The sequence below is a fragment of the Eschrichtius robustus genome, chromosome 4 (genome assembly GCF_028021215.1).
Source record: "Eschrichtius robustus isolate mEscRob2 chromosome 4, mEscRob2.pri, whole genome shotgun sequence".
NCBI lineage: Eukaryota > Metazoa > Chordata > Mammalia > Artiodactyla > Eschrichtiidae > Eschrichtius > Eschrichtius robustus.
Genome location: NC_090827.1, coordinates 114951135 through 114975678, shown reverse-complemented (window position 1 = coordinate 114975678; position 24544 = coordinate 114951135). Strand labels below are relative to the sequence as shown.

Here is a 24544-nt window from a genome sequence, read left to right as displayed (position 1 = left end):
GATTGGTGGGGTCTTTGTTTTTGTATTATTTTCTTTTCATTGGTGATGGTTATTGTTAAAAATCATTCTTATAAAATAGATTTGAGAAACCCAAGTTCTCATGTTTTATGGCATTGTTGCTACTCTCGTGTTTGTTTTTTTCTTGGTGAAAGAAAAGCATATTTGTTAGTAAAGGGGCAGTCTGATAGTTTCGTATTTTAAATCTTTCACAGTATAAGGGAAAAGTTATTCTCTGATGGTGTTTATTTTCATAGAATGGTAATATCAGACTAATCTCTCACACCAAAGGGCTCTTATTCCAAACAGGGTAAAAATGTTTTGCCCATGAAGGCAGACATAGTCTCAGCCGAGCTTTCTGGGGTTTTCTCTCCATGCCTGCTCCATTTCTTAGAAGGATGCACCATTGTCAAACGTAACTCTCTTCACCCATCCCTAGGCACTGTGCTACCTGAGTTGACAGTTGCACCTGCTGTTAGTTGCCTTAAGCTGAACATGCGGATGGTGATAACTCTTGATGGGGTCTCACCTCTGTTCTTCCTCCTGCTATGAGACTGAGAGTCCTTTGAAGACAGGGACCATTGTGTCTTTTCTCTCTGTGGTCCCAGTGCCTTAGTCAGAGCCTAGCACAACGTAGGTGCTCAGTTAAGGGTTCTTGAGTGAAGGAAGGAATGGGGCACAGACACTCATTACAGGATCCTCAGGTCTGCGTATTGAGAGCTTATAAAATGGACAGGTTGTGGGCAGTATAGACACAGCATTGGCACAGGTGACCTTGTCATCCCCAAAGGGTTTGGCATACACCCATATCCTCCTGATCACCTGAAAGCACTAATATTTTGGTTAAGATTTAAGTTGAAATGGCCAACAGATGCCCTCCTGGGTATATGCTCTAATTTAAAACATCGGAAACATTTCCCCTTTCCAGAAAGTAATCAGGTTGTGTATCAATCGCCTTTCTTTTTCCTGGGAAGAGGTGTAAGATGGCGATCTGGAAATTAAAACTAACCTCTGATATTGTTTTTCACTAGTTCAGAGCATTTTCTTTGTTTAGGCATAATAAACTACACAGAAATCCAGGAACACATCCAAACTTAAAATAGTAGGGCTTCTCTTCAAATTGCTGTTTCTCTCTTATTCAGCGGTGGGTGAGTCGTCTGATCCTGAATCTACCCATGGCTAACCTTACTTTAAAGTTTGATGGGTTTTGGCCCATCATTTGAACACATCACTTTTCACTAGTACAGTGATATTCTTAGAGTGGGAACTTTTGGCTATTTGTTCTGCTTTAAGGGAGACTTGAGATTGATAAAACATATTGCCTGAAAGATTATGTTTCTTCTAACATTGCACAGGTTATGAAACAACAGATAGGAAGTCTAGACAAGTTTACAGCACCTTCTGAATTTATCATTGTAGCTTGAAGTTAATTATCAGAATATTGTCTAATCCTACTATTAATTCTAAAGGATAATGTAAGTGAGAATTTCCCGTGATATTCTGAGGAAATCCTGGCAACCTAAATAAAATAAGTGTTACTCTGTAAACAGGTTCCATGGTCAAACAAGTTTGAGAAACTCTTAGTGTACAGAGTTCCTTGAGTCTTTACACTGACCCTGTGCCTTGATTACATCTTTCTAAGAGAGAGCCCTGCTCACTGTGGAGCCTTTTACTCTTGAAACACCTGGCAAACACACTTTAGAACTAGTGCCCAATCCCATGGCCAGGTGTATGACCTTGAGTTATTTATTATTTACTCCCTTAGGTTGGTTACAAAAGATAAAAATTTTGCTGCATTCCATTTTTCCTTCTCCTTTAAAGAAAAATTGGTATACTTACAACACATGCTCGCCATACTTATTTGGTACTTAAAGAATGTATTCATAGTATTATTTATGATTTGGTCCTCTCATTCCAACTAGATTGGAAGCTTGGTGAAGGCAGAATTTTGTCTTTTACCTCTTTATATCCACAGCCCCTAACCCGGTATCCTACACATCGTAACAGCTCAATAAATTTTGCCAATGTTGGGGATGATAATGATGATAGGGATGAAGAAAACAAGAAGTGATATGATGTGATACTAAGTCCATAGCAATGATTTTGTGTGTTTTTTTTTAATTTCAGCTTTTTTGTATTTGACATACAAAATTTTAAAATATTTAAAGAGTACACTGTAGTAATTTGATTTATGTATGCATTATGAAAGGATTCCTGCCCATCTAGTTAATTAACACATTCATAACCTCATACATTTATCTTTTTTTAACCTATTTATTTATTTATTTTTTGAATTTTTGTATTTTATTTTATTTATTTTTTATATAGCAGGGGTTTTTTGGGGTTTTTTTTGCTGAGAACATTTAAGTTCTTTTCTCTTAGCAAATTTCAGTTATACGATACAGTGTTATGAGCTATAGTCATCATGTTGTACATTAGATCCTTAGACCTTGTTCATCGTATAATTGAAAGTTTGTACCCTTTTACCAACCTCTCCATATTTCCCCCACCTATGATTTTGTCTTATTCACCACCTAGAACAGGGGATCAGCAAACTATGGCCTGTAGGCCAAATCTAGCCTGTTTTTGTATAGCCCTCAAGGTGAACATGGTTTTTATACTTTTAGATGTTTGTAAAACAAGAAGCAAAAGAAAAAAAGAAGAATATGGGGATAGAGACCATATATGTTCTTTCACAAAGCCTCCAGTATTTCTCATCTGGCCCTTTGCAGGAAAAGCATGCTGACCCTGGCTTAGACCAAACTCTCTGAGGTGAAGGACCACATTCTTGTTGTTTGTTCTTTGCAGTCCATCGTGGATTGATGTGTCAAGTTCCACTGCGCAGGTCAAGTTCATAGCTTGTGCTGCTGGTGAGCCACCACAGTAGTTTGATAACACCTGAAGTGGTCTATACCCTGTTCAGAGACAGGAGTCCCCTGATTAAATGGCAGTATCAGATTGCTATAAATGTTTCTAAATGCTTACTCTTCATTTTTGTACTTATTCATAGCAGACCAGTAACAAACAGTTCATAGTCTCATACTGGTCTGCGGACCATACTTTGAGTAGCACTGGCCTGAAAATCACCCAGTATGGAGTAGATGCCCAGTAAATATCTGTAAGTGTGAAGATGGCTTAAGGTAGTGTGAGATATTCCCGCTCTGTGGGAGCAGAGGGTACCTGTGCCAGAGTGGATACCTTAGACTGAAAGCCATCTTTGAAATGAGAGTGCGATAATATTAGGTATCAAAAATATCTCCTTTCTACCCAGAGTCTTTGTTGGGGGCATAAAAGAAGTATAAGAGCTATGCCTGACTCTGGAATATTAATCATTTTTCTCTAATATTTGTATAGGGCTTTATTTAAGGTTTGCAAAGAACTTCTTCCACATATTTTCTTGTTTTAAAACTGGAAAATCTGTTTCTCTCCCTCTCTTCTATCTCTTCCTGTTCTTAAGTTTTAAATAAAATCCCAAAGTCTTTCAAATAAGGGACCTGGAAACAGATGTTGGCCAGGTGGAAACTGTTTTGATTGCTGTTATGAAATGCTCAGCTTTCAGTTAGAGAAGTCAATTTAAGTAAATCATGGAGCATAAACTGATCTTTCTGATGACTTTTTAAAAATTGCTTTTTTCAAATTACCTTCAACTAGTTAATCTGTAATTTCCCTGAGGATCTCAGTAGACATTCTGTATATAATTAGATCTGTTTTTATCACTTAAAAAAAAAAAAGCACTCAACTTCATCTACGTCTGCTGCATTGCAGTCTTTTATTCATTTTAAATTAAAAACTGGCACATTAGCATACCCTGGACACAAAGGGCGACAGACATTAATGGAACCCTTTATTTAAAAGTCAGTTAAGCCCCTCTCCTTCCTGAACAATTCAGTCCTGCAGCCATGGAGTGGGGCACAGTAAGGCGCGAGTCTGCAGCTTCGGGGAGCTGTCATTTCCCAGGGCAGGTCAGAGTCTGAGCAAGCTGAGGAGGGGTGGCTCAACTGGTCAGTGAGCAAGGACAGGGGCGTGTCCACATGGGGGAGGAGTGGCAGTGGAGGTGGCAAGTTGGTGGTGTACAAGGGGGACTGATCAAATAATAAGTATATACGGATAATGGGAGCCAGGTTTCACACTCTCAGGGGAGTGAAAGGGAAATTGGATTGGAATGAAAAGTACTGGTGTGAACTCATGGTTTTCATTTTACATAGGTAGATATAGAAATGAAATATGGTTGTAAACGTGTATGCGTGTCTAGGTCTGCAAACACATACACATACTTTCTGGTTCTGTCCACTGAGAGGGCCTGGACGCACCGACATCCCAGTAGCAATGAGAATACTTAGCACTCAGATCTTGGCCTTTTAATAGCAATTTCAGCTTCCAGGAACCAGCGCTCCTTGGAGAAATGGCTGATTCTGGGGCTGGGTCAGGGAAAGTATAAAATGAGCCTGGACCATTTTGTTGGGCCAGAAAGCAAGGAACGGCTCAGAGAGTGATAGGGACATGCAAAAAGGACATAAGCCAGTTTGAAGGGGCTTCCGCTGACCAAATTAGAGACAATTGGAGCGTCAAAATACATGGTAGCAGATTATAACCCATTGAATAAAGTAGGGCATCATGAGCCCATCTAGAGAGGAATAAATAAATGAGTAAATTGAAAGTTTGAAATTGATAATTGCATAGTATCTAAGCAGTCCCTCCCCCAGGACTTATTAATTACAAAGAGGGAAAGAGTAACTTTACGGTTACGGCCACTACCTTAATCAAGTGATCAAAGTGAAATCATGTACAGCCTGATAGGATGAAATGAGAAGTATAGAAATAGAATATCACTTCTATCATATCATATTGTTTTTACACCAGAGATGCATAACCTGAATCCAACCGCAAGGAAAGGTCAGACAAACTCAAATTGAGGGATGTCTTACAGAATAACTGGCACATTATTGTGTATCAAGGATTTGAAACTCAAGGAAAGGCTAAGATCTGTTCAATCCAAAGGAGACTAAAGAGAAACGACAACTAGATGCAGTCAGTGTGTGACTCTGAACTGAATTTTTTTCTTACAAAGGATATTATTGAGATCTGGTCAAATTAGAATGGGGTCTAGGGAGAGGATGGGAGAAATGTATCAATGTGAATTTCCTCATATGGATGGTTGTATTCTGACTGTATCAAAGAATACTCTTGTTTTTAGGAAATACTAAAATATTCAGAGGTGAAGGGGCATCAGGTTGGCAACTTACTCTCCAATGGTTCAGGAAAAAGCGTTCTTCGTACTACAGACTTCTCTGCATGTGATTATTTCACAATAAAATAAAACCCCACAAGATCCCATTTCACACATGTTAGAATGGCTAAAATAAAAGTGATAAATGTTAGGGAGGATATGCAGCAACTGGAACTCTCATTTATGGCTGGTTAATAATTGGAACTCTGATTTATGGCTAGTTACTTCTAATAAAGTAACTCTTTATTAGAACCAGCCAGGGACTTCCCTGGTGGTGCAGTGGTAAGACTTCACGCTCCCAATGCAGGGGGCCCGGGTTCGATCCCTAGTCAGGGAACTAGATCCCACATGCATGCCACAACTAAGATTTCACATGCCGCAACTAAGGAGCCCGCCTGCCGCAACTAAGACCCAGTGCAACCAAATAAATAAATAAAAAGAAATTTAAGAAAAAGAAAAGAAAAGTATATTAACAACCAATTTATAAAAAAAAAAAAAAAAAGAACCAGCCAAATAGTTCTCCAAAGTTAAATGACCACCCAATGGCCCAGCAATTCCACACCTAGGTTCTTTATGCCTAGAATATCCTTTCTGCTTTTCTGTGCCTGGCAAAACTTTACTCCTCTTTCAAGAGTTTGCCTAAGTGACACTTCCCCTGAGAAGCCCCCAGTTATTTCTACTCTCTGAATTAGTAGCAGTAAGAATTTATAAAGTACTTACCTTTTCCATAGTACTTTTTTTTTTGGTCTGCTGTGTTATTTAGTCTTTGCAGTGACTTTGAGTGTTAATACTGGAAGGATACCAGAAGCCAGGTTTCTTATTATCTAAGATGTGAAACGGAAAAAGGCAGAATGAACCTTGTTTTATTGGTTGGAACAGAAGATACTGGAAGCTGCTCTACAGATATGGAAACTGAGGCCCAGTGCTTACAAGGTGAGCCAGGGCAGCACCTACTGCACGCCAACCTCTATGCTAGGTCTGTTGTCACGGGTGATCTCATTCAATGTTGACAAGAACCTTTTTTTAGAAAAGCGCTATTTAATTCATTTTGCAGATGAAGAAAACTCAGACAAAGAGGATTTAGAAAAACAAAACAAAACAAAAAACCTGTCACATTGCAGATAAGTGGCAGACTAGAGGCTACTCTGCAGATAAGCTGCAGACTAGGATCCAAGCCCACTTTTGTCTCCAAACATATTTCTGAACATATTTATCTTTCTCAGGCAGTCAATCAGCCAATGGTTTAAGGACCCAGTCTCCTACCACCATGGATGTGTGGAATTACTGGAGTAACCTGTCAGCCAAGACAGTCTAGGAGGACATCAGGCCAGTCCTACTGAGGAACATGGCTGAGGACAAGGCTGTGCACACTCAAGCAGCTTGTGGCTGCCCCCCCGAGACCTCTCCCCTGCTGATGTACCAAGACTCCTCAAATCCTTCCCCCTCCACAGCACCAACCCAGAAGATGAGCACTAGTTGGCCCCTAATTGGAAGACGCTGCTGAGTCCCTTGCACTGATTACAGCAGTGTTCTCCCTTCTCTGAATTTTTTGATTTTTTCTTTTTTTTTTTTTTTTTTTTTTTTTTTTAGATTTTTGGCCACACCATGCAGCATGTGGGATCTTAGTTCCCAAACCAGGGATCAGACCCGTGCCCCCTGCAGTGGAAGCACGGGGTCTTAACCACTGGACCACCAGGGAAGTCCCTGAATTGTTTGAATTATTAATGGATTTTGTCAGCTGTTTTCTTCTGTTCCTCCATTGGTCTGCATCTTGTCAGAATAAAAAATGTATATTTCTTTAGGATTTCACAAGACTATATAACCCCTCTGCCTTTTCTTATTACCCAGTGATAGTAGCAGCAGTAGTAAGAGTGGTAGTAATAGCTAATTTTTTCAGCTCTTGCTCTAGACTGGTCTAGAGCACCTTTTCCTCTGCTTATTGACCATTCGTATATTTTCTTCTTTGAGATGTCTGTTCAAGTCTTGAACCCATTTCTTTACCGGATTGTTTGTCTTTTTATTGTTGACTTGTAATGGAGTTATTTTTGTATAGCATGCATACAAGTTCCTTGCTGGATATGTGCTACAAATATGTTTCCCTGTTCTGTGGCTTGTCTATTCATTTTCTTAAAGGTGTCCTTTGATGAGCAGAAACTCTTAATTTTGAGGAAGTCCAATTTATCTGTTTTTATATTGTCTACCAAGCTATTCTTTCATGTTTTCTTCTAGGATCTTTGTGATTCTAGGTTTTATGTTTAGGCCCATCATCTATCTCAGATTAATTTTTTGATATAGTGAGATGAGGTTGAGGTTCATTTTATTCCATATAAATATCCACTTACTCCAGCAATATTTCAACTTTCTTTTCCTCGTTGAATTGAACTGGCACCTTTGTCAAAAATCAATTGACCATACATATATATCTGTTTCTGGACTCTTTATTCTGTGTTATTAATCAGATTTTTCTTATTCTGGTACCCACTATCTTGATTACTGTGGCGTTGTAGTAAATCTTCAAGTCAGCTGATGTTAGTTCACCAAATTTCTGCTTTTTCAATATTGTTTTTGCTATTCTAGATCCTTTGTATATTTCCATAGAAAGTTTAGAATCAGCTTGTTAGCTTCTTCAGAAAACCTGCTGGGATTTTTATAGGGATCATATCGAACCTATATATAAATTTAGGGAGAATGGATATCTTAATATCTATCCACAAGCATGGTATATCTTTTCATTGATTTCTATCTTTATATTTAAATTTCTTTTTCTCAGCAATATTTTGTCATTTTCAGCATAGAGGTGTTGCTCATCATTTGTTAAATTTATTCCTAGATTTTTTGAAGCTCTTGTAAGTGGTATTGTTTTATTAATTTTCCTTTTCAATTTCTCATTGCTAGTGTATATAAAATACAATTAATTTTTGTATCTGCAAAATACTTTCTGTCCTGCAACCTTAATTAATTCACATATTAGTTCTAGCAGCTTTTTTGTAAATTCTGTGTAATTTTCTGCATAAACAATAATGCCATATATAAATAACATAATCTTTATGCCTTTTATTTCTTTTTCTTGCTTTATTGCACTGCCTAGGATGTGGGCCTCCAGTACCATGTTGAATAGAAGTGGTTAGAATGGACATCCTTGCCTTGTTCCTAATTACGGGGCAAGGATTTATTGCTTCACATTAAGTGTGAAGTTAGCTATAGGTATTCTGTAGCTCTTCATCAGGTTAGGAAATTCCCTTCTTTGTCAGGGGTTCCCAAGACTGCCCTCAGGTTTAATGATTTGCTAGAAGGACTCACAGAACCCAGAGAATCTGTTATACTCATGGTATAGTATTACAGTGAAAAGAAACAGATTAAGATCAGCAAAGGTAAAAGGCACGTAAGGCAAAGTCCAGGAGCCACCAGATGTAAGCTTCTTGTTGTCCTCCCAATGGAATAGTACGGACAGTGCTTAATTCTCCCAGCAATGAGAATGTGTGATGTGGGACAACATGTACACAGTATTTGTCAACCAGGGAAGCCCACAGGATTTCATTGGGGATCAGTCATGTATGCATGGAGCACCGAAGCCGCTGACTTTAGTTAATCAGTCTAGTCCCTCCAGAGGTCAAACTCAAACAGCTTGGTCCAAGACCCCAACATTAATCACATTGTTAGTGTAAACTGTCTGGTGTGGTCCAAGGCCCCAGGGGTACAAAAACAGTCTTTATCAGGCAGGATGTTCTAAGAGCTTGGTGGTTATCTCCCAGGAACTGGTCCAGGGCCAGTTTCTTTGTAATGTGTAGAGTTGCAACACCCAAACCTGCTGCATCGACCCTTTCCTGCACACTCTCTAGTACTAGTTTGCTGAAACATTTTATTGTGAAGGTATCTTGAATTTTTCAAATGCTTTTTCTGCATCTAATGAGATGATCATGTGCTTTTCTTCTTTTCTGTTAATGTGTATTACACTGATTGATTTTAAGATGTTAAACCAACTCTGCATTCCTGGGATAAACCCCACTTGGTCATGATGCATTGCTGTTTTTACACATTGTTAAATTCAGTTTGCTTATATTTTGTTAAGAATGTTTGCATTTATGTTCATGAAGGTATTTGTCTACTTTTCCTTTCTTGTCATATCTTTGTTAGATTTCCATATCAGGGTAATGCTGGCCTCATAAAATGATTTGTAATTGTTCTCTCTCCTCTCTTGTTGCCCAGGTATACTACATCCCTACCTTTTTTCTCATCTTAGGGAAAACATTTAGCCTTTCACCATAAGGTATGATGTTAGCTGTAGATTTTTTGTAGATGTCTTTTATCAGATTATGGAAGTTCCCTTCTATATGCACTTCTCTTCACCTTGCTTGATTTGCTCCATAGCAGTATATAAAGGTATTCTTCATTCCTTGCAGCTCCGTAGTACTACAGAGTTTATTAAGCCAGTTCAGGTTGATGGACATATGGTTAGTTTCCAGGATTTTGCTGTATTAAAATTGAATTACAAAATTGCTACAATGAATAGCCTTGCACCTACCGTTTCATATTATTGCTGTATCTTTGGGATAGAGTCATAGAAGTCATATTGCTGGGTTAGAAAGTAAATATAATTTTGCTAGATATTACCAGATTTCCCTCCATAGGCGTTAACACCATTTGGCATTTTTTATGCATTTCAAAGTAAATTGCAAACATCAGTACACTTATCCTTAAATACTTCAGCATGTATATCATTAACTAGAGTTCAATATTTATTTACAGTTTTTCTGACTATTCTTGCATGTTTCCAAATGAATTTTATAATTGACTTGTCTGACTTCATGATGGCGGGGTGGGGGAACCTGGTGATATTTTTATTGGGATCACATTATATTTTTAAATTAGGGAGAACAAACAGCTTTGTGATATTTCTTTTTTCAATCCAAGAACATGATATATCTTTTCATTTGTTACAGTATATTTTTTTTATCTTTCAAGAACATCTGTGAGTTTTGGGCTTTTCTTGCTAAGTTTACGCTGCAATTTTTGTTGTTATTGTTAGTTTTTTAATCTTTTTTGTTTTGGCTATTGAAAATGGAGTCTTCTCTTTAGTTGTATCTTCCAACTCTAAACCAGGTACTTTTTGATGAACATCTAAGTCATTTTTTTGTTATTATAAGCAGTGCTGAATATCCTTGAAACGATATCTTTGTGCATATCTGTGATACTTAGAATAGCAGATGTATTTTTCAAAGATGGCTGCACCCAAACATATCCCATTCCACATGGTCTTATTAAAATGTGATTTTGTTACTGCTTCATTGAGCGGGAGATATGAGGTCTGTATTCCCTCTCCTTGAACCTGAGTGGAGCATTGCAACTGCCTGGGCAGTGGAATATGACAGAAATGACAGTTTGTTATAAACTGAGGCTGAGGCTGTTATAAAAGGCATTCAAGCTTTTACCATAGTCTCTGAGACTGCTTTCTTTGGGGGAAGCCAGCTGCCATGCCAGGTAACACATTGGCATGGCCCCATGAGGAAGAGATGGGGCTCCTCCCAGCACCAACACACAGCTGTGTGAATGAGCTTCCTTGGAAGTGAACCCTCCAGCCCCAGTCAAGCCTTCAGATGGTGGGGCCCCATTGCCCTATAACGGTACCCTCATGAGTCAGAACCGCCCAGCCAAGCTGCTCCCAAATTCCTGACCCCAGAAACATCGATAGGTGGTAAATGATTAATATTGTTTCAAGGCACTAAATTTTAGAGTGGTCTGTTACTCAGCCATAGTAACTGGAACACTTAACATGATTGATATTATAATTACTTTTGAAATTTCTTTTGTTAACGTTGTAGAGGAGCATTTCCGAAACAGCCTTTCTTAGAACACTAGTCTGTTGTGTTTTGGGTTCCCTAAGGTCACATCCCACCCCAGCCATTTACTAACTATGTGACCTGGGCAAGTTTCCTAACTTCCCTATACCTCAGTTTCCTCCTCTGTAAAAAGGCCATTAATACTAGTAACTACTTTATAGGGATGTATGACATTAAATAAATTTATGCATATATAGTGCTTAGAAAAGTGCCCAATACCTGATAAGCCCTCAGTAAATGTTAGCTGGCATTGATTATATCATCCTTATATGCATTTACATTGTTCTTTTTATTTTTAGTCTTTCTGCCTAGTAACGTGGAAATTATCTTAGATCGTTTTAGCAATCTGCCTGGAATTTTCATAGTGCTGTATGAATTCCAATACAAGGCCCGTTGTTTCATAACCGGGTTGTTTTTCCTCGTATTAGCCATTTATTGACAATTATAAAGTATCCGTTCATTCAACCTATATTTATTAAACACTAAATGGCACACCCTCATCTAGAACCTAGGGCCACACAGCAACCACGACTTACAAAGTCAGGTACCCTGCTCTCAGAGCGTGCACTCCAGTGGAGTGAGACAGACAATAAAGAAATGAACAAGCGGGGTGATTCCAGACTGCAGTGACTGCTGGGGAGAAGACAGACAGGCACTGGGGCACAGGTTAGTAACAGGAGGAGGCCTCTTTTAGGTAGGAGAGTCAGAGGAGGCCTCTGTGAGCGCGTGAGGTTGCACCTGGCCCTGAGGGTGGAAGAGAATACACTGTGGGAGGAGCCCAGGGCCAGTGCTGAGTGCTGAGGCTTAGGGACCTGAGTCAAGGCCTTGCCCCCCAGTGGATATTTAAAGACTTGGGCTTTTACGGTTCAGTTCTTTTCAGATATTACTTATATATCATATTTGTTATATAACGTGCGTGTGTGTAGTCAGCAACACTTTTGCATTGGTGTAAGACAACCAGCTTCTTGGGTTTGTTGAACTTAGAGCAGTCGGCCTTTGCTGCCCACGTGTAGAGTGTGGGTTCAGGAGGTCGGGCTGTTCCGGTGTCCTTTCTTTCGGCGCGTCCTGACGGCACTCGTCCTGCTGCGTGCTACGGCTGGGGGTGTGCGGTCTGCCATGTAGTAAGTGCCCCACTAGAGCTGTGTGGGGATGGCCGCTGGGCCCAGGGCAGCGGCTCTGCTCTCCCCCAGAGGGCACAGAGCAAGCGTGAGGGCCACGTGTGACTCCTCTCTGCTTTCAGGCAGAATCCTGTTGTGTAAGTAAATGATATGACTGCTAATTTTTTATCTTTAGATCTAAGCTGGAACCAGAACCAAATACAAAGACAAGAGAATCCATGTCTTCTGAGAAAGTTTCACAGAATCCTTCAAAAGACTCTGAAGAAAGACCTGTCACTGAAGAATTTCCAGGTATGAATTAAAATCAAAATCTTGCCTTGCGCCTCTTCCTTGTGACACGTTGGCCAAAATACAAAGCAGAAAAAGAAGGAACACAGCCCCAGACATCTTGTGGTGTTAGTATTTGCATAAAGCAAAGGAAACATGGAAGTGTCAGTCTTTTTTGGTCACAGTTGGATCTTAATGCCGCCGCAGGGGTGGGGTGGGAGGATCCCCCAGTCACCTGGCAGCCGCCAAGGTCCAGAGAAAGGGCCTGAGTTGCTGTGCACCAGTGGGGTGGGGACTGGAGACTTAGAACCTGGAAGAATCATGGGGATCTTTGCCTGTCAGTCTCGGGAATGGTGGGGCGCTGCCTCCCCTGCACCCACGCAGCGCACTGTCAGCACTGACCTTGCCTGGACCTGACCATCCTGCCTTGGGCGGAGCCTGTGGTGTCAGCCGCCTTTGTCAGCCAATTGAGCCACTAGGACAAAATGCAAGTCTGGGTTTATACACTTCCTGTCTTCATATTTGCTAGCCGGGCTCCTAACACATGGTGGATGCTGGATAAATACAGTGTCTCTATATAAAGTCTGGAAACATAGGGGAATATATATATATAATGCTGTCAGGGACATCTTCAATCCATGTGTCTGGCCAGGGTGGCCACCCTGTGTAGGGGATGCATTCTTAGTTTGCTCTACCTCAGAGGCACATGAGCTTTTGCTTTGTGTGAATCCCAGGATGCTGAGGCCCGAGAGTCTTCCTCGCCTCCTCTTCTGTACTCTCACAATGGCTGTCATTTACTGCATGCCTCCCAGGTGCTGGGCACTGTCCTGAATCTTCACAGACATCACCACCATCCTTGTAGCAGCCCTCTGGGATGGATTTTATGACCTTTTTTTTTTAAGATGAGCCTTCTTAAAGGCTCTGAGCGGCTGGGAAACTTGTCCAAGTTAAAAGTTCATAAATGGTGGACCTGGCATTTACATGTGGATCTGTGCTGCCCTTCCATCTAATTTATTCCCTACATATTACAAGTGAGGGAATTCAGAATGCATTTGGGGCTTTGTGAGCCTGAAAGATGCCAGAGGCCTTTCTGTGGCTGAAAACAGCTTCTATGGGAAGGGCAAGGAGACTGGCGTTCAGTGACCCCCCCCTTCATTGTGCTGGGCACCCACTGGGGGTGTCAACAAATCAAGTCTCATTGAGTCTTTTGAGGTGTTATTGTCATCATTTTATGTGTGAGGAAACAGAGCTTTGAAGAAATTATATAACCTATTAAAAGTCAAATAACAAATAAGGGCGGCACTGGGATTCCGGGTGTGGGTCACTCTTTGTCGAGCCTGAGCCCATCCTCTCTGGAGGCTGCCTTGTCCCATAGGCCAGAGGCCTCGCACACACCCTCCCATCCCCATCTCCACTTGTCCCTAATGAGGGAAGACCCCAGCATCAGTCACAAAGTGATGGGGCCCTGCTTTTCTTAAACAATACATAGGGGTATCATATCTAAATTTATTCCTGCCAGATATAGCCGCTCGACCCTTTATCCATCCATTCATTCACTCAGGAACTATTGTCAGGGCTGCTGAGAGTGGGGAGAAGCCAGTCCAGAGTCTTGGGGCCCAGGTGAGGGTAAATCTCATGTGAAGAGAGTCTGCCCTTGCTGGGTCCCTCGCTCACACTGAGAATTGTTATGCCAGGCACTGCGCTAGGTGTTGGGGATACAGGAGCGAGTAGAAAATAGGCACATGTGCTTGCAGTCCAGAGGGGAACAGATGGTAATGGAATATTACACAACTGGGTACACAGTCAGTCTGCGCTATAAGAGAGAGGGTCCTGGTAGTAGAGATTTGGCCCACTGGAGAGGTCGGAGCCCTTGAGGTTTCAGTAAAGACCCAAGGGCAGTGAGGAGTGAGCCATGTGGCTCTCTGTGGGAAGAGGGTCACAGGCAAAGGAAGCAGAAGTGCCTGGTGTGCTGATGAGCAGCCGGGAGGCTGCAGAGTAAGGGAAGAGCAGAGGGACAGGAAGCGAGCAAGTACCAGGGCACCAAGGTCATGGGGCCTTCCGGGCCACGGGAGAGCTGTTTACCCTGAGTGAGGGGGGAGGCCACCAGGATGCTTGCACAGAGGACTGTCACACAGAGGACTACATTTGAGCAGGGTCCCTCTGGCTGCTCTGTTGAAATAGATTGTTTAGGGGATCAAGAAGCAAAATAGGGACAGTTAGGAGGCTGCTAAAGTCTCCTGGAAACAAGCTGATGGTGCACCACACCAAGCATGGGAGCAGGGACGTGGGGGAGAAGGGGTAGGATTCTGGATATATTTTGAAAGTTGAGCCACAGAATGTGCTCCCTGGATGTGGGGCATGAGGAGGAGATGGGGCAAGGAAGGCTGCAGTGGTTGTTGGCAGTGGGAAGAAGGTGGCTGCCCTTCACTGAGATGTGGGAGGCTGAGGAGGGGCAGGCCGGGGACTGCAGGTCAGCTCAGCGTGGAGTATGTTAATTTAGGGATGCCTGGCACAGAGGCTGAGCAGGAAGTTGGGTTTATGAGTCTAGAGGTCAGGGGACAGGTCTTTAGGTCACGTCAATGCCATGAGACAGGCTGGGATCCCTGAGGAATGAGGGTCAGTAGAAAGAGGATGAGGCACTAAGCCTCCCGATCTGGTCTTCCCTGTTTTGTCTTTCTCCCCGGCACTTGTCGCTGCCCTTCTATATATTTGACTCATTTATATCCTTTATGCTCTGTCTCCACTACTAAAACAGAAGTTCCACAAGGACAGGAATTTCTGTATGTGCTTTGTTCAGTGCTGTAACACTGGCACCCAGAACAATACCTGGCACATAGGAGGTGCTCATTAAACATTTGTTGAAAAAAATGAATGAATGAAGACTCTATTTGGAGCACTGATTGCTTTTAGTTGCTGTGGAAATATTTCCTGAAGCAAAAGGAACCTAATGCCTCTCGGTGGTAGAAAACAAATGGTCAGTGAAAGAATGCTGTTCCTCACGGTTTGTATTTTTATCTTAAAGTCAGTATTTGGATGCTTTATAATCACGAAGTTATCTCCTGACTAAGCCAGCCCACCAAAATGTTGAGAGAACCCTCCAGTTTAGCTTCTGCTCAGCGTGTAGGAGCAGAATGGTGTGAAGGGTGTCTCTCTGGAGGCCGTCAAGGTCCCAGCTGCAGCATTTAGTGGCACTTCCGAGAACCATTTCCCCCATTTTGTAAATGCATCTCAGGACTCCTCCTGCGCCATCTTGGTCCTCTCTTGCTTTTTCCCCTGCATCCTGGCCCCTGCTGCCACTCCTGGCTCCACTTCACTGTCCCCACAGCTCCACCAGGCAGCTCTTTCCTCCATGGTCCTTTGGTGATGCTCATTTCTGAGTCATCTCTTCCTTGGTTATGTGGAGTCCCAAAGGGTAATAAAATCTGAATTAGTACTTGTTAAAAATGTGCACACTTTATGTACAAATTCCTGCATATATAACAGGCTTTTTCTACTTCATTTTGTTTGTTTTTCCCAAAAGAAAGCTATTACCATTGCTGTACCCCACCTTTATCTATTTTCTGTTCATGGAGATGGACCATCCCTTCCTCTGAGTGTGAGGGAAGGGAAAGCACAGTGGTTGCAGTGTGATGTCATGGAAGGGTCGTGAACCTTGGTTTAACAGTCTGGCCTCTGTCCTGCACCGTGACCTTGGACAAGTTATTTGAACTCTGAGCCTCCACTTTCTTATAGTATCATGTGGCTGTGGTTTGTTGTGAGCATTTCAGGAGCTAGTATAAAGGGCCAGGCAGTGTCTGGCTTGTGCAGTAGGGCTCCACAAAGAGCACATTTTACATTAGTTCGTAGAGCAGCTATGACGAGATCCATTGCTTGACACTCAGGATTGGGCAGGATTCTTTTTCAAATGAGTACTAGAAGTCAATTAGTAGGCTGGCCAAGATAGCAAAGGCAATTAGGAAGGCAAAGGAAATGAAAGTCTAGATTAGGAAGGAAGTTTTTTCTATTCACAAACCGCCTGGTATTGTGTACAGAAAATTTTAAGGAATCCACCAATAAAAGAAAAGTAGTAAATGAGTTCAGCAAGGTTGCAGGATACAAAACCATTATACAGAGATTTCATTTCTGTATACTTTCAATGAACAATCCAAAAATGGAATTTAAAAAGCAACAATTCCTTTATGATAGCATCAAAAAGAATAAATTCAACAAAAATGTAAAACATACTTTGAAGGCTACAAATCATTATTGAAAGAAATTAAAAATGATCCAAATAAATTGAAAAATATCCCAAGGTCATGAATCAGAAGAATTAGTGCTGTTAAGATGGCAGTACAGGGGCTTCCCTGGTGGTGCAGTGGTTGAGAATCTGCCTGCCAGTGCAGGGGACACGGATTCAAGCCCTGGTCTGGGAAGATCCCACATGCCGCGGAGCAGCTAGGCCCGTGAGCCACAACTACTGAGCCTGTGCGTCTGGAGCTTGTGCTCCGCAACAAGAGAGGCCACGACAGTGAGAGGCCCGCGCGCTGCGATGAAGAGTGGCCCCTGCTCGCCGCAACTAGAGAAAGCCCTCGCACAGAAACGAAGACCCAACACAGCCAAAAATAAATAAATTTTAAAAAAAAAAGATGGCAGTACACCCCAAAATGATCAACAGTTACAATGCCCTCCTCTTCAGAATCCCAGCTGATTTCTTTGTGAAAATTGACAAGTTGATTCTAAAATACATGAGGAAGTGCAGGGAACTCAGGATAACCAAAACAGTCTTGGAAAAGAACAAAGTAGGAGGACTCACACTTCCCAATTTCGAAACTTACTACAAAGCAACAGTAATCAAGACAGTGTGGTACTGGCACAAGGATGGACATATGGATCAATGGGACAGAATTGAGAATCCAGAATTAAAACCGTGTGGCTCTGGTCACCTGAGTTCCAACAAGGGGACCAAGATCATTCAAGGGGGCAAGAATGGTCTCTTCAACAAATGGTGCTGGGAAAATTGGATATCCACATGCAAAAGAACGAAGTTTGACAGTTAAGTCACACCGTTTATAAAAGAGTAACTCAAATAGACCAAAGGCCGACACAGAGCTAAAACCCTAAAACTCTTGTAAGAAAGCATACGGCTAAATCTTCCTGACCTCAGATTTGACAAAAGATTAACAAGGATATGACACCAAAACACAGGCAACAAAAGGAAAAATTAGATAAACTGGCCTTCACCAAAATTAAAAACTTTTGTGCTTTAAAGATTAAAAAAAAAAGAAAGTGAAAAAAGCCCACAGAATGGGAGAAAATATTTGAAAATCATATATCTGATAAGCGGTCTATATGTAGAACATGGAAAGAACTTTTACAAGTCAATAAGAAAATGATAACCCAATTTTAAAATGGGCAAAGGGTCTGAATAGAAATCTCTCCGAGGAAGGAATACAAATGGCCAAAAAGCACACGAAAAGATGCACAACATCATTAGTAATCAGGGAAATGCAAATCAAAAGCACAATGAGATTCCACTTCACACCTACCAGGATGGCTAGAATGAAAAAGGCAGATGATAACAAGTGCGTTTGCAGGATGTGGAGAAATCAGAACCTTCCTGCAGGTAAAAGTTCTCCAGGCAGAGGGACCAGCCAGTGAAAAGATCAAGGAGAAATGAGCTGGCATATTTCCACATGCGTGCACACACTCACACTCACAGAGGGAGGCGCCAGTGAGAATGGTACAAGAAGGGGTGAGAGACGAAGGCAGAGGCCTGATCACACAGGGCCCTACAGGCCGTGGCAAAGGTTCAGCTCTGAGTCTGTGTAGTGAGGAGCCCTGGAGGTTGTGAAGCTGAGCGTGACAAGGCCTGGGTCACATTTAAAACCTCCCTGACTACCGTGTGGAGCTGGAGTGGAGTGAGAAAAAGAGGAACCAAGTGGACTTGGGAATCTATTGCAGGAGGCCACACGCCGGCGGGACGAGGTGTCACATGAGGGAGGTGGTGGTGGAGACGGAGATGGCCGTGGAGACAAGGGCTCAAACTCCGCTCACACTTGGGAACTGAAGGTTAGCCAGTAGGTAGGACGCGAGAGGTGAGGGACAGAGAGCCACCAAGGGCAACTTCTAGGTTTGGGCTGGACCGACCAAGAGGAGGAAGGTGCGAGGAAGATGAGGTTCGGCAGCGAGGCCGGGAGGAGTGGGAGGGAGCAGAATCATATTCTGGCTACACGCGTGAGGTCTGAGATGCCTATTGGATTTCCAGGTGGAAATAGTGAGTCCGTTGTTGGAGCGAGCCTAGAGCTCAGGGAAGAACTCAGGGCTGGAGGTCGTTGGGAGTCATAGGACATAGGCAGTTCAGAGCCGCGGGCCTGGATGCGTCACCTAAGGGGAATGTGTGGGGAGGGGAGAAGCCTCCGCAGACCTCCGTGGTGCTGCCAGTTTTCCAGGGCCTTTGACATTTCATCTCCGTCCCCACCTCGATGCTGGCAGGTAAATCTCGTCCCCCACACCCAGCTGGTTCCTCTTAGGGGTGGCGTATCTGCCCTTTTCTCTGTGCCGTTGGAAGACAGCTTCTTCCTGTCCGTGGACATTTTGCTAAGGTTATCTACAGTTAGTAGAAGGATTTTTTAAATCTGGTCTATGTGGTGTCTTTTTGCTTATCTTTTCAGGTTTTTCATTTTGCTTTTGAAACATGAGATGTAACTTAGAAAAAATACTTTAGTGTAGGACTAGGCGGTACAGTTCTAGGCAGAGGGTGGTTTCTTGCTTGCCATACTCCTGTTTCTTAAAAAAGGCACTAGTCTTGTTACTTTTTCATTTAGGCAGCACAATAAAGCACCTCTGTGGTCACAGCTGACCTTCTGTGCATATCTGAGGTTTAGGTTTTTTCCTTCCATATTCTTACTCAGCCAGGATGAGATCTTTGTGGACCCATTTATAATTTGTTTCCTGACATTGGTTTCCGCTAAGATGGGTACGGTTATTTGTGAATACTTCTTGCCCTTCTTCTCCAGTCAGTCACAGGTCCTGCCCTCAGTTGACAGGATCAGATTCCAGCCCCTGAGAAAGTGAGTAGTGCCAAAAGAGAGGGCACAGGTGGGAAGGACGTAGTCCACTCAGAGGGCCAGGGAACTTCAGGAGGAGGTGGTCCGGAGAAATGAGTCTGAACCTGAAAAAGGGGAAGCTTAGAATGTTCTAGGCAGAGGAAACAGCATGAGTAAATACTCAGAGGCCGGAAAGCGTGGGAGAGGTATGGAATGTAGTCAGGAAAGAAACCACTTCTGGGTCAGCAAAACTCACAGAAAGGGGAGGAGGAGTGGGCCTTAAGGTGGGAAAGGTGAATGGGGCCAGAGCATACGGAGGGCCTCAAGTACTGGACCAAGGAGTCTGGACTTGAGTGCCTTGGCATCGGGGTGCATGGAGGTCTGGGCAGAGCACTCGCGTGGGGTGTGCCGTGCTTCAGGCTGATTCTTACAGCTGCAGGTCAGGATGGCTCCAGGTGGCTGCAAAGGCTCCTAACAAAGTTTCCATTCTAACTCAGAGCAGATTCATGCTTCGTTCTGATGTGAATGATGTTTCTGTGTTTCTAAATTTGATGTTCTTATCCTTAAAACACATAAAGGTAAAAGCTTGAGATGGACACAGTAATGAGGTCAAGTAGGAGATAGAGAGCTCTAGGGGTGGGGGTGGGATGAGTGAAAAGTACAGATGTTCCACCTGAAGAATGTCATCTCAGAAAAATACCTCCTCAGCTTCTGAAGATGTTTTCAACCTTTTATAAATATCTTTTATATAAAAATTATATATTATATTTATAGGTACTATATTATATCTAAGTTATACATGTGTCTTTTATAAATATGATGACAGTTCTGGCAAAAACAGCCAATTTTTAAAAACTTGCACAAGGTCGCAGATGACATGGAGTTTTTTTGTGATGACATATCCAGAATAACCATACTTTGTACATAGGTCTGCCTAATCTTCTTTCTCTAAATTGGTGCTATCATTATGTTCTTTTCCCTTATCAGTCTCAAAACAAAAACTCTGGACTTTTGCCCATCTCATGGGGCTGAGAGCAGCTATGGGAAATTTACTGAGATTGGGGAAGAAAAGAAAAAGAAGCAGTATTTGCCTTTAAGTACTTGGCAACCCACTGACAAGCCCAGAGGCACTGCTGAGACACCCGACACAAAGTCACCTATAGAAAAAAAAGACCCCATTACAGCCTCCACCCAGGGGTGACGCTCCGCCTCCCCCCTCCCCCCCTGCACCTTGCTCCCAGCCCACCCCTGGATGAGCCGCATAGGCCTCTCTATCAGGGTCTCAGGTGGGGCAGCCCCTTCTGGGAGCTGTGCTGTTGGTCTGCTCTGTCAAAGATCTGGCCCATGTTTATGTGATCCCGGTCAAAATGTTCTCTAGATTAAAAGTAAAATTACCACCAGTCAGCAGTCCATGCCCAGGTTCCCGTCCTGGAGTACATCAAAATGCACCAAAGCATGGACTGGCACACGTACCGTTGTACTAGCAGAAAACCCAAAGTAACCAAAGGTTTATCAGTGGAGTTACAGTTACACAGAAAATTCCTTACGGTGGAATGTTATGCGGCAGTTAAAAGAACAAGGTAGATCTATGTGGAGTGACATTGGATAATCACCCAGATGCATTGTTAAGTTATAAAAAGCAAGTTTTAGAACAATGTGTTACCATTGATATCTTTGTGAAAAGCACACTACCACACACACAGAACTATAAATTATCTCTAGGCTGCGGTGGGGGCAGAGGAGGCAGGGAATTGCATATCTGTGTGTGTGTGAGTGTGCTGGATAGAGCCTGCGAGACTCCATCAAAGCACTGACAGTGGTTACTTCTGGGAGGGGAATGGGATTGGCGTGGTATGTCATTTCCTCTATTTTATATATATATGTATGTATATATATATATATATATTTTTTTTTTAATGAAATTACCCATACATTTTGCAGTCTTTAAAAAGTAGAGGGAGGGGTATAAGTGTACGAGTACGTGTTTTGAAGTCAAGTCCGCTTGAAAACTGGTCCTGAAGAATGTCCATTTGGTTTGCAACCATTACTGAGATCAGGGCAATACTGAAAATGTGCGTGGGTCCCCTTTATCCATACACACACACACACACACACACACACACACACACCTTTACATTGTAAAGAGTCATGCTGCAGTGCTTGAATATTAACCAACAGATAATTGAATGTGGACAAAGCTCTATGATTTCCTTCCATCTCATGTTTTTAAATATGCCTGCATCCTAAGACAACCTATTCTAAAGTGAATATTTTGCCTTCTGCCTACTTTCAATTTTTTTTTTTTTTTTTTTAACAGAAAAGGTTCCGGCCGAAGCACAACCTGAGTTGGGAACCTGGGGAGATGGGAAAGGTGAAGATGAATTATCCCCAGAAGAAATACAAATGGTAATGCTATTCTCTGCCTAATCATGTATTTTTAACTAGTTTTAGTAAGAATATTTCATTGAGTAGGAGGTCATCCTAAATGCCCTTGCCCTAATTTTTATACTGACTTTTAAAAATTACAAATAAATATTTTAGATCAATTTTCCACTTGATTTCCAAATTCTTAGTATGTTTTTCATATGTTTTAAATTTGCAGTAGCATTAAAGAAGAAATTGCCTTGGAATAATTTTATTAATATTAGATGTCTTTTCAGCAGCAGTAAAATAGTCTTCTATTCTAAATGGGTCTTTTATAATCGCTGCTATGGTGCTTTTTTTTTAAAAAATTTTATTTATTTATTTGTTTATTTTTAATTTTTGGCCGTGTTGGGTCTTCGTTTCTGTGCGAGGGCTTTCTCTAGTTGCGGCAAGCAGGGGCCACTCTTCATCGCGGTGCGTGGGCCTCTCACTATCGCGGCCTCTCTTGTTGCGGAGCACAGGCTCCAGACGCGCAGGCTCAGCAGTTGTGTCTCACGGGCCCAGTTGCTCCGCGGCATGTGGGATCTTCCCAGACCAGGGCTCCAACCCGTGTCCCCTGCATTGCAGGCGGATTCTCAACCACTGCGCCACCAGGGAAGCCCATGGTGCTTTTTAATTGTTTGAATTACTGGTGCATGGTAATGTGAAGAAAGCATAAGTAATGGCTGAAGAATGAAAAGAGTAACATCTTAACTGCGAATATCACCTCCTTTTATTTACCTGTCCCCTAGTTGCCAATTGTAGTTTATTATCTCTGGGTGAGTTTCAAAAGAAAAGGGACAGATTTGGCCAGAGCCCCTGCCTGTTCGTTTACAGCCGGGTCTGTGCACAGCTGTCTGGACATCGGTGTGACAGAGCCACATGGAGTACGTGTACCTGGGTTTGGGAACAGATGTGTCCTAGAGCTGCCCTGGTGGGATGCTGGCCTTGCCCAAAGAGCTGAGAAGCCGGTTCCCACACAGTCCCCCTCCAGTGGCTGTGCCTGGCAAATGACACCTTAATTTGCAGCTGTTTACGGTGGACAGAACTTTTTAGTACTTGTTTTATCCGTGATACTCTCAGTAATCACACTAAGAGGTGTTGGGGCATTACTGTCTCCTTGTAACTTTGGCAAAAAGCAGTCGGCTCTCTTGTCTACGGGCCCCTCGTTAGTAAGTGGTTGAGCCTATCTGCAGTCAGCGGTCTCCTGATGTCTCCTGAAGAAGATGAGAGGTAGAGCTTCGAGCCATGGCTGTCGAGTGAGGGAGGCCCCCATCTCCTCCCAGACCTCACACAGAGGCATTCGTGTCACCACGCTCTTCACTCTTGTCTTCCTGTCTTACAGGCTCAGATGTTATGTCCTCAGAGAGTCCTTCCCCGACCACCCGGCCTGAAGCGGCCCCAGCCACTATGTCTGTGTGCCCACATCCTGCCCTCATCCCTCCACTAGAATACAGGTGCCCCGAGGGTAGAAATCTGTCTGCTTTCACTGCTGTGTTCCCAGAGCCTAGAGCAGGGTGGGAACTGTTTGTTGAATGGATGAGTGACTTTGATGAATATAATATAAAAACTCTAGGTTGTTTTAAATGGTAAAGCAGGATCATCAGTAAGAACTACTAGAATATTCTAAGTTATTATTGTTATTATTTATATTTATGAACACCTTCTATGTGGCAGGCCTTGTTTTGTTTAATCTCCTAACAGTCTAGTGAAGTAGGAATTATCTCTCTTGTATAGTTGATGAAAATGGGGCACAAAACTTCCAAAGCCCGTGCAAGGTCACAGAGCCGAGCAGCCGAGCCGTGCTCCATGCCCCGAGCCCTGGCTCCAAACCCTGAGCCTTTTTCCTGCATCACAGCTCATGTGAGTGCCCGCTGGGATCTGGTGGTCTAGGTGAGTGTAGCCTGCACAGGAGCACTGGCGGACTGACCTGGGCGGCCTGACAGAGGCCTCACCGGCCCCAGCCAGGGGGCCAGGTCTGCTCTCCTGAGCGCTGGCTGCCGAGAGCAGAAAGCTGGCTCGGAGTCCTCTTGCTCTCGAGGCTTCCTGTTTCTTCCCCACGCCTGGTCGTGGGATTGAAACACCGGTGGCCCCTCACGGTGGGCTAATGACTGAGTGAGCCAACCCAAGAGGGTGCCAGGCGTACAGAAGGCACTCATTATTGAGTTCCCTCGGCCTTTCCCCTTCAGAGTGGCAGGTGTGCACAGAGGCAGGACAGCGTGGCCTGCACAGGGTCGGGGGGGCCTGGGCAGTGCTCACGTGTGTGGGGAGGGGCTGTGGTGTGTGTGCTGCCCGCACGGCAGGATCAAAGGGCCACGCAGGGTGGCAGCTGCCGCTCCATGGAGTCTTCATACAGATTTTATCCTCAGGACTGTTTCACACACATTCATTCACCCAGATGAGCAGTTTCCCCTTTAAGATCATCACCTTAGAAGCGTGACACTGATTCCAGTGATGACACCATTAGCCATGACTTTCCTGGGACTTGCTATGGGGGTGCTCCCTCAGAGCCTGTGGGACTTTCTTTGGAACAAGAAGCAGAGCTACCTGTGCCCTTGATAGATAAAAATAATTCTGAGCTAAGGAAGTAACTCAAACACCTTAAAGTGGCCTGCCAGGCCCCTGCCTTCCTTCCACACCTCTGACTTGGAGTACATGCTCAGTGCCCCC

At 43.1% G+C, this 24544-nt stretch overlaps 1 protein-coding gene across 1 annotated transcript in view; it reads left to right on the top strand.

Moving 5' to 3' along the window:
• The window catches only part of STX18 (syntaxin 18), a 121187-nt gene that overhangs the window by 83772 nt on the left and 12871 nt on the right, over positions 1-24544 (top strand). Inside the window, exons 6-7 of the mRNA XM_068543232.1 lie at positions 12355-12470; positions 21789-21877. Coding sequence (XP_068399333.1) covers positions 12355-12470; positions 21789-21877 — 205 coding nt within the window. The remainder of the gene's footprint in view (positions 1-12354; positions 12471-21788; positions 21878-24544) is intronic.